General features: G+C 35.0%; 1 protein-coding gene across 1 annotated transcript; it reads left to right on the top strand.

Moving 5' to 3' along the window:
* Window positions 1–1,902: 1,902 nt before the first annotated feature.
* Window positions 1,903–8,138, top strand: LOC122069368 (probable RNA-binding protein EIF1AD). The gene is made up of 4 exons (XM_042633363.1): window positions 1,903–2,268; window positions 4,007–4,082; window positions 6,422–6,548; window positions 7,613–8,138. The coding sequence occupies exons 1-4, from the start codon at window positions 2,155–2,157 to the stop codon at window positions 7,797–7,799; spliced, it is 504 nt and encodes a 167-aa protein (XP_042489297.1). The 5' UTR covers window positions 1,903–2,154; the 3' UTR covers window positions 7,800–8,138.
* Window positions 8,139–16,677: the final 8,539 nt, after the last annotated feature.

Genomic DNA, 16,677 nt, shown 5'->3' with positions numbered 1-16,677 from the left:
TAAATAAGTTTTAGTCTAATCTGAAATCAAATAAAACCGAATGAATAGTTCTCAAAACCAATCCAAATGAAAACCTTAAAAGGAAGAAGTGTAAGTGAATATTTTTTAGCAACAAAAATTAAAAAATTCTATAATTATTATCCAACGTGTTTGTATACTTTGGGCAATAGAACGTTCCTTGGTTGCAGGACTATTGCACTAGCGTGCAAGCCAATGGGAAGGTAGGTGGAGGCATCAACCAACGCACTGTTTAGGGGTAGGGCAATCTTTTTATGCCCCATTGTGTCTTGGCACAGAGGACACGACCATAGTTAGCAAAAACACGTTCAAATGGTTTTTTCATTTTTTACCATTTTAAACTCGTTTTGCCATTTGTTTCCCAAAGATCGAGGAAAAAATGGCAAACGGCAAGCTTGTCTGTTTTAAAATGCATTTTATACACTTTTTTTTTTCAATTGACTTATTTAATATAATGCCTTAATTGAATATTCTTTCTCTCTCTCCCACCCCCCAACTCAAATCGATTTGATTATTTCACCGACGTAAAGTTGACTCGAAGGACTACATTTATCATGATATCATCTTTAACTCAAGTTTGATGCACGGACCTCAAAATTGAGCTACAATTTGATGCATCTAAATAAAAGTCTCTTAAGTGATGATTCCCAAGTCCAACTAAACATGTGATGACGTTGGCTATGTTGACAACAGTGAATGACATCATAGCTAAGCCACATTACTCGATGGCACGTCGGACATGCTTTTTTGGTATGTTGTGAATTTATAATTGATATTGGATGATATGTCTTCGAACTTAAATTGGGTTGTGGGAATATTAACTCATTATTGCTGGATAAAATAATTTATTTTAGCATTAAATGCAAATATTCATGTAATAATTGCTCAATTTATATGAGTAATATTACAAAATTTTTGTCCCATTTTTATGAAATATACAGGTTTAAAACTTGTATAGTCCATTTTTCGTTTTTTGCCATTCTCCATTTTTTTTTATCATATCACTTGTATTTTTTCACCACTTAAAACATGTACAATCAGTTTCGATTTTTCATTGTTCACGTTTTCATTAATTTTGGACACGACCAAAGGTCAAGTTAATCTATCTCTCTCCATCACATGAAATGACATCTTTGTCCTTCTGTGTGGGAAACCATCTCGTTGCACCTTATTGGTTTGTTGCTTTCTCAAATAACTTTTGGAGAAAGTAGTGCAAGGGCAAAATTGAGCATTTATCCAACTTAAACTTGTAATTAAGGCCGGATTGAAATGCCCCAAAGAATGTTTACAACACATATTTGGTTTAAGGGTGTTAGGAGTTCTTACTCGAGATAAAAAAAAGAAGAAGAAAAAGAAGAAGAAGAAGAAGAAGAAGAAGAAGAAAATAATAGTTGGTTATTTAAAACGAACCAAACCAAAAGAAATTTTCTTCAATTCAATCATTTTTGGCAATAAGATAAAAGTGTCAAATTGAATTGAATCGAATAAACTTTAAATGATATATACCAATTATGAATCAAACCTAAACCATTCTAAACTTTATAGTCATTTATCTTTGTTGAGTTGTGTGGAATTATCTGCTATATGATTCCTCATTGAGTTGTGTAAAAAAAGTTAAAAGGTATCAGATTTGACATTGTCAAACTGTACCTTCAATTAATCCAAATTTGAACTGAATTAACGAGACCTTATATGAACCAAAACCGATTCAGTTTGATTTCGACTTGAGATTATGAAAATTATTTGGTTTTGATATATACATATTGTATCATGAACCAAACCAAAACCAAACCGGACTTAGTTGCTTCGAGGGATATTTTGGTAATTGGGAACCTCAAATTGGTATTTAGTATTAGACGTCTTTGTGAATAAGGGCTTATTTATCTTTCGATCGATTGGAGTTAGTGCCTCTTCTCCACCGACTTTCTCCTGGCAACAAGCGAAGCATCTTGGGCCACGCCGTTGGTCGCCGAAGAAGACTGCCGTCGCCGCTGTTAGAGGAACAAGCAGAATCAAGACTGCAAACGTTATGGTAAGCCCATCACCGAAAGAATCACTCTAGAAAATTAATCAATTCCACCTCCAGTTCCAGAGTCTGTTGTGTGCATTCTGGAGTCATAGAAATCAACTGATATCATGAAAAGTGGTCGGAAGAATCTGAAGAGAGCATCCAAGGAAGAAATTCCAACTCTGCTCAAAGGGCAAAGAATAATGCAAGTTGTATCTCTTCTTGGTTCGAATCAAATTCAGGTAGTTTCTGTTCATAAGCAGTTCATTCATTTGTTCTCTATTTGTTTCTTCTTCCAATGTGTCTTTTGGATTTTATGTAACTTCCTCTTGTGCTCAATTTCTTCCCTCCACTTTTGGGCTGCTAGAAAAGTATAAATCTTGTTGGGTTGTTCTTTGTTCGAAAGGTCTTTATTATAATGGTTCAAATGATTTGTTCAACCAAAAGCAAACCCGTCTGTGTATTCGCATGTCTTGGTTGTTGTTCAAAATTTAAAGAAGAAAAGAGTGGGCCCTGTTTAGAAATTGTACATGGTCAATAATTCATGAAGAATGTAGAGGATGTAAGGGAGTCTATTTGCAGCAGACTTTGTTGCTATGCAATACAAGTTTTCCAAGCTAATGCAGAACCAAAATAATTCAAAGCAATTGCAGTAGCCTCACCGTATCCTAAAAAATGTAGGCCTATGAAATAAAGAGGAGAAGATATACTCTCACTCATATGAGGCGTCTGGGATCAGCTTTCAGTAGTTGGTGTTTGTGCTTGATAGGGGTCATAATGGTTTAGTGAAATATTTAGAAAGGCTTAAGAGGCTAATCTACCTCCCAATAATTTACATACTTCCAAATCACCATTTTCCGTCAATATATGCTTTTGACAGCCCTTTTTTGCGTCGGTCTGCCTCTTTTACCCCCTTCCTCTGTAAAGCTTTGTTTGTGCCCACTCACTTAATTGGTAATAATTCGTCTCCTGCTTTAGCCAAGTGTTTTGTTTTATGATGCAGGCTTCAAACTTTCAAAGCCTATAACAAAAATGGGTCTTTTGCCATAAAGGGAATTGTTGTGGCAGATATGGACCATCCAAATCATGGGAGCCCTTTTAGATTAGCCACATGTACAGATGGCTTATCAATTTTGGCCCTGTGGCCCACCATATACTTGCACTTTTGTTCTATAAATAAGTGTCATTCAATATTCTCGATTTTGTCAGATAAACATGTGGAAAGTGGTTAGTTTTGCCACGTGGAACAGCATTAAAAGGTTGACACTTGACAACTTGTCATTCAGAAAGTTGGCACTGTGAGGAACACACCAGCATGTTTTGAGCTGCCGGCTCAGCTGCCAGGTGAAAATTGTTTGCGAACATTAAGTCTTTGCAGTTTTGCCTTCATAGCAAACCTGAAAGTTTTAACATGTAAATATTATGATAGCTCTTTAGCTTCCTGTTTAAACTGTTTTTTATATGAAAGGTTTTTTGCCAACGTCACATAAACATCTGTGAAACCACCTCATGGGCCTGACCCTGGGGTCTCGTATTTGTGAAAAATTGAAACCTGTTAATGTTTAGTACCCCAAAAGAGAAAGATAGTATCCGGTGTAAAACCAATTATCATTCTGTTTAGGTCTTTTTCTTCCTCATTATTTTTTTTCTCATGCAATTTTTTTTCTGCAAGAATAACCAAGTTAGGATTTTGGGTGTCTCTTGAAGTATGCTGCATTGTGTAAGCTTCTTTGAAACTTCTTGATCCAGTCTACTACTCGTATCCATCAAGTAGGCTCCATTTTCCCTGGTTGTTTTGGATGAATTAGGCACTTAGGAATTTGAGCTTTAATACCGTATTTGAAAACCATGGATTTGTCTTTGTAAGAAAAAACGAAGTTTTTGTTTTTGGTGAATTAATTTTTGTGCTTTTATAATATAAACTTTAATACATAATTTTTGTTTTTCTTTGATTTAATTTTTATATTTCTGTCTCCAAAGGTAATGGATGCAGAAGGGCAGAAATCAGTGGCGTTATTTCCAGCCAAATTTCAAAAGTGTATGTGGATAAGACAAGGTTTGTGCTATACCAAGCATAGCATTTGATTTTGAATTTTGATTCAATAAGTGGTTTCTCATTTGAGTGTTCATCCTTTATGTTAGATATCTTGTTTTTGCTTTGATTTCTCACCTTGTATTGGCATACCTGATCCCAATACAAACTTTAACCCCCATATGAGTGGCTTCTATTAACTTGCTTTCAAAACTATAGCTTTCATGGTCCATGCCCCCACCCCTTTTCCTTGATTTTTTTTTTGGATGGGTGGATGTGTTGTCCCGGAAACTGAGAGGGGAGGTGAATTAGTGTACGAAAAATTCTTTCTTTTTTATTCCACACAAGCGGATGTGGCAATCTAGCTGGTGCTGTAGCACTCACATACAGATTCGTGTACACACTCAACCTCTTGTCACATGCACTTTCAAGTGTGCATACCCATCCTGCAACCTACAAACACTTCAAATGTAATACATGAAATACAAAAGAGTCACACGCACAACACAACTATTTTTACGAGGTTCGGCAATAAGCCTATGTCCCCAGAGTTGTGACTATAAAGGCTTCGTACCTTCTTAATACATTACTTTAACTATAGTAGGAGCACCCCACACCCAGGCTTTCCCTATCATATAACTGAGAGGGCACTTAGTTCCAATTACAATAGACAGAACCCACTGTCAAGTTTACCCATAGTAAAACTAGGAAGCTGCACTTAGAGCAATGTTTAGGTAGTAATAACTACCAAGGAACACACGTCTTGGATCTGAACAGCATAGTACAAAGATAATGTGCTTATAATAAATGTCTCATGATAGCTTTAATATATGCAAAATTTTCCAGAATAGACTACAAGTATCACGTAGGCATTTTATTGAACATCTTGCATGTAGTGATTTACAATAATGGAAATTTGACAAAGTGAGGTTACCTTGGTAAGGAGCAACCTCTGGAGATACGATGAAGTCGATCTCCACTTGGTGCGGACCACAACCAAGTTGTCTTGGTGCAGCCGATGCTTCAACCTCAATTGGCACTTGGGTTTCTTGAAACAACTCACAAGAACCAAACCCTAGGTTTTCTTCTTCCTTCCTTTTTCTTTCTTTTTATTTCTTCCCCTTTCTTTTCTTCATCCTTCACTCTTTCTTTGCTTTGCTTTCTATACACAACCATTACAACTCGACCACCAAGCTTAACATTTTCAATGGAGCATGTACATCTTGCTTGGAGTAGATGAAACCACTTCAATACAAAAAAGAGGCTTTCTTTTTTAATGAGTAGACATAAACACTCGAGGGACCACAAACCTAAACCTTTCTTTCACCTTTTCTTCACTTTTTGTCTTCTCTTCAATGAGCCACCATTAACACCCAGCTACGAAGCTTAAATAAAAATCAGTGATGTAAACATAGCTTACTTGAGGTAGATGGACTTCAATCCATGCATACAAGCGAAGGGGGAATCTTCTCTTTTATCCTCTCCTTCTCTTCTAGGGCTTCACTTCTTTTCTTTTCTTTTTTTTTTTCCCTTGGAAAAGATAACTAAAATGTGCCTTAAAACTCACTTAAGTAGCGCAACAAAAGACCCAACCGCCCATATTGAACCAGAAACCAGTTTGGTAGAATGACCTTTCCTCATTCCAGAGAGCATAACCAGAAACATCCTCACCTTATTATAGTCTGTCGTTATAAGCCTGTGGCTGATTTGTAGTTGTGCGCAGGTTGACAGCTGGCACTTATTATAATTAGCCATAACTTGTCAATCTTTTTGCATGGATCCTTGCACTCGTCCTTGCTTGGAATCTCCATGTAACCAACCCCATTAAGTTGGGATAAGGTTTTGAATGTTGTTGTTTGCTACAAAGAATGGCACAGGAGAGTCTTCCATCGTTCTCTCCTTCAGTTCAAATGCTAGCCCTTCAGTTTCATAAAAAGGTTTCATGGTCAATCAGCATCACCAACATAGTCAGGTTCCTAATGATCCTGTATATGGATCAAATTGAAGGGATAGTCGCTTACCTAGTGTGGAACTCACATGTCTTATCAACAAAAGGTCAGGCATTGGGAAGCTAGTACTGCAGGTAATGATTAATTAGATGGTTCAAGGGTAGAATGCTATCCTTTGTAGCTGCAGAATTAATGTACTCTTTGTAGGAAACATTTTCTTTGTCTCATACCAAGCCAGCGGTAGAAAAATGGTTTGCTTTGGCCTTCCTTACAGAGCTTCAAAATGAGATTTTTTGGTGTAGTTGGCATGTGCTGGTTGGGGTATCTTGGACAGATGATCTGTAAATTGCTTTGTAAAAAAAAATTTATTCTGATACCAGTAGAAGATAATGAAATGATACTTGATTTCCGCAGGGAGCTTTGTTGTGGTGGATGATAGTGGGAAGGAGAAGGCCCTTGAATCTGGCAGCAAGGTGGCATGCCTGGTTTTGCAAGTTCTATTTTATGAGCAAGTTCATGCACTTCGGAAATCTACAGAGTGGTTTGTCTTCTTATCTGAATGTTACATGCTCCACTGGTTCAAAGGGCATGACTTATAAAAAGTGGCATGTAATCAAACGAGTGGATGCATTTTTCTCCTATGTTTTCTCTACTCACCTCTTAGAACCATAACTCGCAAAGAAGAGATGAAAATAATGAACCGATATTTGTAGCTTGTGGCTTGTCATGCATTAAAGAACTCGGGGTATTAGCGGTAAAAATCATAGAATCAATTTGAGTCAATTAAGCAACAGTGAAAAAGATGTCCTCATTTACATTTAGGTGCCATAAAACTCAATTGAATTTTTGAAAACTTGGTGGTGCCTCAAAACTTTTTAACTCTAGAGGTAATTTGCCTAGTTTTGTTGACTTATTGTTTTCTTATTGAGTTGAATTCATGATCCTTGCTCCATTATTGGGTTTGAGATGAATTTTGTAACAAAGTGGCCGTATTTTTTATATCAGTGTTTATAAGAGCCCTTGAGTTGTAGTTATTATGTAGTTTGAATCAGACTTTAATGAATGCAGGTCTTAGGTTTTGGTTGGAGGTTTATGGTGATCATTGTACTTTTGATGCTTTTTAACCAAATCAACCAACGTGAATCTTGAATAGATCCAAATGTTTTCCAATGGCTTTATGACTTCTAACACTATGACCACTATTGTTTACATTGTATTTTTTCTCAATAAATATATTTTCCATTGCATCTTTTTGTTTAATATGTTGAATCAACATTATCACTTTCTGATCTCATTCCTGCCAAATGCTTTTAGAAGTAATATTCGATCTATAATCTGTCAATGTGATGGTCCATTTCTTTCTCGTTGTGATCATAAATATCCTACTTAACTCGGTGCTTAGAGTATTGCTTTCACACGGTGTGAGTCAATTGGTTCAAATTAAATAGTAGGCATACCTTTCTTTAGTTATTGTTGTCAGCTTGGCTTGATGAACTCACGGGTATTAATGTAGAGAGATAGCTTACAGAATTTTGTACTGTTAATGCTATTTAATTCTTTTCTCCGCCACTCATTCCTTGGGTTTGCTTTTGATGCTTGATGCAGGCCAGAAATTTTCAAAACAGCAGTCCCGAATGATTCGAAATGCTATATGCAAACAGCCACCTCCAATCCTGAAGAATTGAATTCAAGTGACAGTGATGATCTTGCCCCACTGGAGGGTAATCTGAACAGAACCAGACCCATTGAGTTGTATTCAGATTCAGATTCAAATTCAGATGCAGAATCTTAAACCATATGACCAGACCCATTGAGTTGGAAATTACAATTATTTCTACTGGAAATTGTGAGGATAATCAGTTATTTCTATCAGATGGATCTTCATATTTTAAGGCAGAAGTATTTTCGACCAGTTCGATAAAAGAAGTATCCGAAGATCTTTGGGTGCCATGAATATTTTGAAGTCTTTGTTGAAGGTAAACTTAATTGGTTTTCTTCCTATGTAAATTCACAGGTTGTTCACATAGGGCAAAGTTGATAGGAACATGTATCTCTTTATTTTAGGAGAAAGTTTTCATTGGTTGCCAATACCTTCCTAATACAATCCGAGCCCGAAGGCCAGTTTCGAATCTTTAAATCTTCGTATTACCAAATCGATCCTTGTGATGGGTAATTAAGGGTGTCCTACCAGAAAAAGGTAGGGCATCAAAATTCAGGCTGAACCTGATGCTGAACCGATTGGGGTTCAGCCCAGACGAAACACTTTTATGGATTTGATTTTGGTTTCGTGTTGGGGTTTTATGGAACCTGTTGAAGTCAAAACCAAACCAGATTGAAGGAGTGAATGAAAAGTGGATAATTTTTTTGGAGAACAATCACTTTGGTACTATCATAATCTCTCTTTTTCTTTTTTTTTATTTTTTTGGTAAGAAACAACCATGATCTCATATATGATTAATTGTGGAAAGTTTTTGGGTGACATTTACTATGTTCAAATGGAAGACTTATAGAAATTTAATCCACTTAAAAAGGGATTTTATGGGGAGCCTATTTAGAGCCCATTTAGACTTAAGTTGGTCCGTAGCCCCTTTAAGGCCCATTTAAGGTAGCTCGATTAAAGCTCAACACCAACCGGCCCGATTATAAATCATACCATGCCCCTCAAACCTAGGCCCGTTTAAGTAAACAGGCATTTACGGTGCAAGGGTTTCACACTGCCAGTCCCGATTAGGCCTGACCAAGACTGGCCTGACCCGACCGATTAACACCCCTAGTCTCAATCATTGTTAGTTAAAATGGGAACGGCAAAAAAACATAAGCGTACGGTACGAGTTTTAAACAGATAAAAACGATGAACGGTACGGTCAAATAAACGGTCAAAAAAAAAGGGAACGGCAAACGGACAAAAATGAACAATATGAGTATTAAACGTGTAGTTTTCAAAAAAACAGTAGTATACTCATGCAATTTGAGATATTATTACCTGTATACATGCATCTAATATTCCAAAAGCTCTAGGAATCCCAAGATAAAATAGCCCAATGGGTTACAAGAAAATGAGATGTTGTTAGCTTTAGCTTCTCTTTTCTCATTGGGCTATAAGAAGATGAGATTTTTTTCCTATAAATAGTATGGAAGTTAAAAATAAAAAACCAAGTACCATATTGTCTTCACTCTTCACTTTTACTAATAGTTTTTTTTTTTTTTTTTTTTTTTTAAATTCCTATTTTACCCTTAAAAAACAAATACGCGTTTAAAACGGATTCTTTTGCTGTTTTTATTTTTTTTCGTATTGTATGAAAGCATACGGCAAAACGCGTTTAAAACGGAAAAAAAATACGAACTCGTTTTAACTAACAGTGGTCTCAATAGAAGATTTTTCACTGTGAGGACAATTGGACATCTAAGTTTCCATCAAAATCCTTGTCCCAACAAATGAGTGCAGAGGACATTCAACACTGCCCTCTAAGCTTGGATGTCCATGTATGGACCGGACCGTCTTTATAGGCTGTCACAAGCTTGGAATGCCAAAGTTGCCCCAGATGGGTGGCTTGTTGCTGCCACCCCAATTTTTTTGTTGTTTGATTACATCTAATTATGAAGTAGTGGTCATTGCCAAAGACCCAAATCCTTTCAAGTGTGTTAGTCCCCTCGAGCGCGTATCGAACGACTAACAATATCAGAGCATGCACACCAAGTGCCTCTCAACTATTCGATATGCGTTGAAGATGCTGATACACTAATTAAGAGGATCTCTTTCCCATTACCAACTGAGTTACCCAATATTTGGAGATATCCAATAGTGGAATTGTTAAATTATCCTACCACATGACACAACTAATTAAACCAACTATAAACAGTCTTACCTCGACAATAGCTTGTTTTTGCATTTTGTTTTCGAAAAGTTTTGTTTTACCACTTGGCAATATTCTTACAGGTTCTTCCTATGCCCTAATTTAGGATGCTAAATTGAATCACCAAAATGGTAGTTATAAATTACTTGTTATGTTCTTGCTTTCCCACCAACATATCCCTTGCCTTCCTTCCCTTGGAGCACATTTCTACAATCGGTACCACAAAAAAGGGGTCAATAGGGGCAGATTTAACGGCTATTTTTTATATCGGCAAGGTAGTACAATAGGGGCAGTTGTATTTATTCACCCCTAAAGGTTGGGTAATGGGGGCGATAAATTATGTCAGTTACAATAGATCTCATTTTTTATATTACAATATAGAGGACCACATATCCTGCAGTCCTGTTTTCCTAGTGCCATTAGAAATTGTCTATGCAGGTCAGACCATTTCTCTGTTTTCGGAGAGAATTTGCATAGTTATTCTACTGGTTCTGACTAATACTCAATCTGATTTATAACCTATTCTGATCTTTCTACTGTGAGCTGCAAATTTTCTCCTATTTCTGGCCTACATTTCCTCTGTTTCTGCGATCCTGTCTATAGTCTATGCTAGTGTCTCACTGAATTTTCTGGTTCAATATTAGTCTACGTTGGTTTAATGTGTGCTTTCAAGCTTCAATGTGGTCCAAAATATCCAAAAATATATAGATATTCAATAGTTTTATCTATTTGTATTTGAATTAGCTTGGTATCAATGCTTCAACTTCTTTCAATGTGGCTTTAATGTTACTATTTTCTGATTGGTGATTTCCAGTGTTGGTCTACAAGATATGATTAGTTGTCTGTTATGACCCATCCTAATGTCCATGTGCCCCAACCAATGTTTGACTTTTTGTTTAGCATCTACTTGATAATTACCCTTGATTTCTATATGCATTCACATCTCTTGAAGACCTCAGTCGACCTTTTTAGAAAAATTGAACTGGAAGTTGAGCCGGCTATGAGTTAGGTTCATGGTTTAGGGGTTCGACAATTCTGTTCAAATGTTTGTACCATTAGGCTACCAAAAAAATGTCATATGGGAAAATATTTCCATCATGCCTTGAGTCAGAAGTCTTTTCCATCAACCCTAGTTCATCAACGTGGACAGATGGTTTGGCAGGCATCAATGGAATCCGTTAAATTTTGTGATTTATCTCAACCATGTTGCCGACTATATATGAGCTTACTCTCTTGATTTTTCAAGAGTATTTATTTAGCTCTTGTTAATTTCATCTACTGAAACTTTTTTAAGATAGTGGATGTTAGATTGGTCTGAAATTTGAACATTTAGCCAAAGAATAGATGACGATGTGGACTAACAGGTGCAACTTAGGGTTCCAAATCCTTAATTAGGTTGGGCCTACCCCAGGTGATAAAATTCTACTAAAGCGAACAATGTCAATTTTGTAAATTTCAGATCATTGATAATTCAATTGAGAAAGAAGGATGGATTTATCTCTCTTATGATCAAATTCCTAGATGCTCTTCTTCTTTTTCTACAGTTAGTGGAATGTTTCTCTGCTCTTTAGTTTATTTCCAAATTCCATAGTTTCTTCAATTATCAAAGTTCCTCTTACTCTGCATCCTTGTCTAGAGTTTTTAACTACAAATTTTACTGTCTTGGAATTGTTTAAGAATTTGAATCCATCCCCACCTAATTTCTTGCTCAGTCATTATTTACACGATGGTGGAAATTCATATGGAAAATGCATATTCACCCCAAGTTTAAAATTTTTATGTGGAGATTAGTTAATAATGGCATTCCTACTGAGGCCCATTTAGTTAGGTGGTTAAATACCGATGTTTAGTATGTGTTTTGTAAAAGAGAAAGAGAGACTTTATGGTATATCTTATTTTCTTACCATTTCTCCAAAAGAGTTTGGGCCACAGGTGTTTTGGCGTTGAGAACTAAAATGGTTTCTAATGAATCCATTCTGGGTTTGTTTCTGGCCATTCTGAGTGATAGATCTATATCACCTTCTTGATTCTTTAGTATTGTTGCTATATCACTGTAATTTATTTGGAATCATAGAATAATTTCATTTCTCAGAAATCTGCTCCAAACGTATATATCTAAATGTATTTCAAAAATGCAGTCATCTCCAAATCCTTATATACCCCCTTTCTCTCCCTCTGATCACTACTCCATTGTCTGACTGAAACTTTGATTTATGTAGGTTGTTGACCGTGAGCTAGCTGATGTACTAGAGTTATTTGATGTAAGCACCACAATATGGTTTCATATTTTATTAATTTTTTTTCTTTAAAATTCCCTTTGTGATTACAGCTTTAATTTGTGCAGGTTTGCATCTTGGTACACCTGTTGAAAAAGAGTTACCACTTGGAACTGAGGTCGAACTAAGAAATGAAATTGAGGAAAATGATTTGTTTTCTAGAACTGATCATCCCTTTGGAGAGTGGAGAAATGGAGCTATCGGATGTGTAGCTGTTGACTGTCGAGGACGCTTGGCCTCTGCGACTTTGGCAGTTGACGGAGGTATGATAACAAAAGGTTGCCAACCAGTAATAGTGATGGATGAAAGTATTTTCCCAGCAATGGATAATATGTAGGTGTGTATTCTGTGGCGTGGACAATGGGACCTGATGAAAATCTTGCTTCATTACTTTTGGATCAAAATGTGTCTGAAATGATTGAGTACCATCAGAATTTTTTAGAGGATGCTAAATCATATATTAAAGCTAAATATGATAAAATATCTTTTATTTTCATAATTACATTATTACTAATTTGACACATAATTTTCTAATGAAGTTACAACCTCCTTTGTTAATTGAGGGTAGGGTTTAGCAGACTTCATTAATTGTATATTACAAATTAACATAGGTCTAACATAAAATTTTGCTCTGATACAACTGATTAGAAAAATAGGTATAACTCTTCCTTAAAATCTTGTTGTATGTATTAGGTAGGGTTTGGGGTATGATTTGATCATTTTTTTTATAAATAAAGGTGCATGTGATATCTCCCCTTTAAGGTTACTTGAACTCAAGAGAAATATATGGCTATCATCAGAAAATATTTTCTAACTGTTGTTGAAGCTTGACTATATTCTTTAGATGTTCTCAAACTTGCAGTGGATATGAAAGTTCAATAGAATGATCGATTAAAACTGTATTTGAATTAATCGCATGAGAATAAAAAAATTAATAAATAAAAAGTTCAAAGTGAAGGAAATTTCATAAAAAAATATTGTAGAAAGTAAATGACACTCACAAAATCTAGTCGTCGCACACAAATAAGTGATATTTAATTGGAGAAAAGAAAACTGTGAATAACACCTTTGGTTGGATAGCGGAGCAATTCAGTACAACCATTATTTTCTGTTGCAAAGTCACATCACAATTCTAGAACCATTAAAACTGATACACGTTTATTTATTTCCCTGTTTGAGCACCTTGGTGAAAAAGTCAAAAACAATGAAAAAAAAAATTCTTTGATTTAAAAATTGCATTTTTTTTTTACAAATCAAAATAATTTTCTTCCTCTTGTGGTTCATCAAATCCTCTTTTTATCCTATGTTTTATAGAATTATTTGGTTACAATGGTGTTTTTTTCTTCTTTTTTTTTAAGAGAGAGAATTAAAAGCGAAGTGACATTTTCTAACTTAAAAAAAATATATATGATTGTAATTATTACCGAATTTGATTATTTCACTAACTTCAAATGATTCCATATTTGAATATTAAAAAAATATTTAAGTTTACATTAAATTTAATTTAATGTTACAATCCTATTACAATCCGAGAATTAGTCGAGGTGCGTGTAAACTGGCTCGGACACCTTGGTTAAAAAATAAAAAACATACATTTTAATAAAAATATTTAAGTTGATATTAAATTTAATTTAATGTTACGATTTAAACCAAAACCGTTTATAAATGATTTCAGTTTTAATATATAAAACGGTCTATGAAATAATTTTATTTTGTTTTTACCTAAAAAATCTTACATCGAGCCAAATCGAACTGTTTACACTGGAATCGAATCAATTAACACCTCCCACATTGGGTATGCATGGAACAAAGCACAGTTTTGGTCACAGAGGACTCTAGTGACCTCAAATCATACTATTGAATCACCCTAAAAATATTTCGGATAGCTCACTCTAAAAAGGATTAGAATACCCTTTAAAATGTTTGATTATTCAAATGATTTTAGAATTGGTCTAAACGTTACTTTACTTTTATCTGTATTCTATCATTAAAAACATCTAGTTCCGAACGATGAATGAAAATTGAAACATCTTGACCATTACTTTGTGTAAATTACTTTATCTAAATTTTGTATTATGGGCACATAAATCGTATGAAAATATGATTTCATATTTTATTAATTTTGTTTTCGTTAAAATTCGCTGTTTGATTGCAGCTTTAATTTGTGAAGGGTTCGCATCTTTGTACACTTGTTAAAAAAGAGTTACCACTTGGAACTGAGGTCGAACTGAGAAATGAAATTGAGGAAAATGATATGTTTTTTAGAACTGATCATCCCGGAGAGCGGAGAAATAGAGCTATCGGATGTGTAGCTATTGATAGCCGAGGACGCTTGGCCTTTGCGACTTTGGCAGTTGATGGAGGTAAGATAACAAAAGGTTGTTAGCCAGTATTGGTGATAGATGAAAGTATTTTTTCAACGATTAGTGCTGGATTATTTGTAGATGCATATTCTATGGCGTGGACAATGGGACCTGATGAAAATCCTACTTCATTACTTTTGGGTCAGAATGTGTCTTAAAGGATTGAGTACCATCGGAATTCCTTAGAGGTTGCTAAATCATATATTAAAGCTAAATATGATAAAATATATTTTATTTTCATAATTACATTATTGCTAATTTGACACACAATTTTCTAGTGAGGTTATAACCTCCTTTGTTAATTAGGGCTAGGGTTTGTGAGACTTTATTAATTGTATATTATAAATTAACAAAGGTCTAACATAAAATTTTTCTGTAATACTACTGGTTAGAAAAATAGGTATAATTCTTATGCATTAGGTAGGGTTTGGGTACGGTTTGATCATTTTTTATAAATAAGGGTGCATGTGATATCTCCCCTTTAAGGTCACTTGAATTCAAGAGAAATATATGATTATCATCACAAAATATTTTCTAACTGGTGTTGAAGCTGAAGTATATTCTTTAGATGCTATCAAGCTTACAGTGGATATCAAAGTCTAATAGAATGATTAATAAAAATTGTATTTGAATTAATAACATGAGAAATAAAAAATTAATAAATAAAAAGTTCAAAGTAGTTGAAATTTCATAAATAGAAAGTATATATTTTAATTTTTTAGGCAACCCCTTTTGTTGCAATGGGTAACCGTTAAGGTATCGGTATAAAATCTATAGACCGATATCAATCTAATAATATAACGATCAAATATCGATCTGATACGGCACTTATATCATGCTCTATATTGCCATATCGCCGCCATGGTATCATATCACTAAATCACCACCATGGCATCAAATCAACATACATCTAAATCGCCATCATGGTATCAAATTTCTAAAGTGCCATATCACCATATTGCAATCATGGCGCCAAGTTGTCAAATGTGGTCATGGTGCTATGGAAAAAAATCGTCTGTAATTCCGATCTCGTACAATTCTGTGAAATACCACCTTCAGGGGATGACATGTGTATTGATATCAATGCAATGGTCCAATCTGATTTAAATGCCTCTTTACTGATTTAATGTTTTATTAGTTGTACCAGATCTGGACCATTGTATTGATATCAATACACGTGTCACCGCCTGAAGATGGTATTATACGAAATTGTACGAGATTGAAATTACAGACGATTTCAATCCACGTATCACCGCCTTATAGTGTCAAATCACCGCAATTGTACGAGATTGGAATTGCAGTTGATTTCATCCTATCCCTATATCGCCACCATGGCACCAAATTGTCAAATTACCATCATGTCATAAAATCATCAAAGGCCACAATGTCACCAAATCGTAATATGCTGCTATGTCATAACATGCCAAATTTGTGTCCCATATTGGATCAATAATGCTATTGATATTAGTGTCGATATTAATACGATCGATATTTCGTGTCATGTCAATGTGTCATATCGGACTAATATTGATATTGCAGTAAGAGGGTTTGCAATGAAACAATAAAAAATTTAAAATAAATAAACAATTAACGAGAGAGAAAGAAAAGACAACAATCAAGGGTCCGTTTGATAACGTTTCAAGAAACGCGTTTCTGTTGTTTTTGTTTTCAGAAACAGCAGTAACGGAGCAAAAAACGTTTGATAAAACTGTTTCGTTTCACTTATTTTTAGAAATAGAAATATAAATCTTTACTTATTTATGGTTCAAGAAACGACCTAGGCGAAACAAGTTCAACTTGTTTCGCCGTTTTTGGAAACGACTTATGGCAATTCTTTCACTAGTTACCATAGTCTTCTAAAAACATGACTTATCAAACACCTTCAATTCCGTTTCTGTTTCTAGAAACGGAAATTTATGTTTCTGCCGTTTCTTGAAACAGAAACGACAAAAACGTTATCAAACAGGCCCCAAGTTTCAGTCTAAAACAGTGGGAAAAAGGCCTTGAAAGTGACTTCAAAAGGGGGGAGGAATAGTCACATAAAATGCAACTACAATCCATTACCATCAGATTAAAATCTATTAACTATAAGAAACTTTATTATCACATTTTAACCACTTCTTAGGTTTATTTCAGCCGAAATTTTGATCAATAAAATGGGGATCACCATCACTTCT

The sequence above is a fragment of the Macadamia integrifolia genome, unplaced genomic scaffold (assembly GCF_013358625.1).
Source record: "Macadamia integrifolia cultivar HAES 741 unplaced genomic scaffold, SCU_Mint_v3 scaffold595, whole genome shotgun sequence".
Classification (NCBI taxonomy): Eukaryota; Viridiplantae; Streptophyta; class Magnoliopsida; order Proteales; family Proteaceae; genus Macadamia; species Macadamia integrifolia.
The sequence above is the reverse complement of the archived record's forward strand: the minus strand, read 5'-3'. Positions and strand labels throughout refer to the sequence as shown.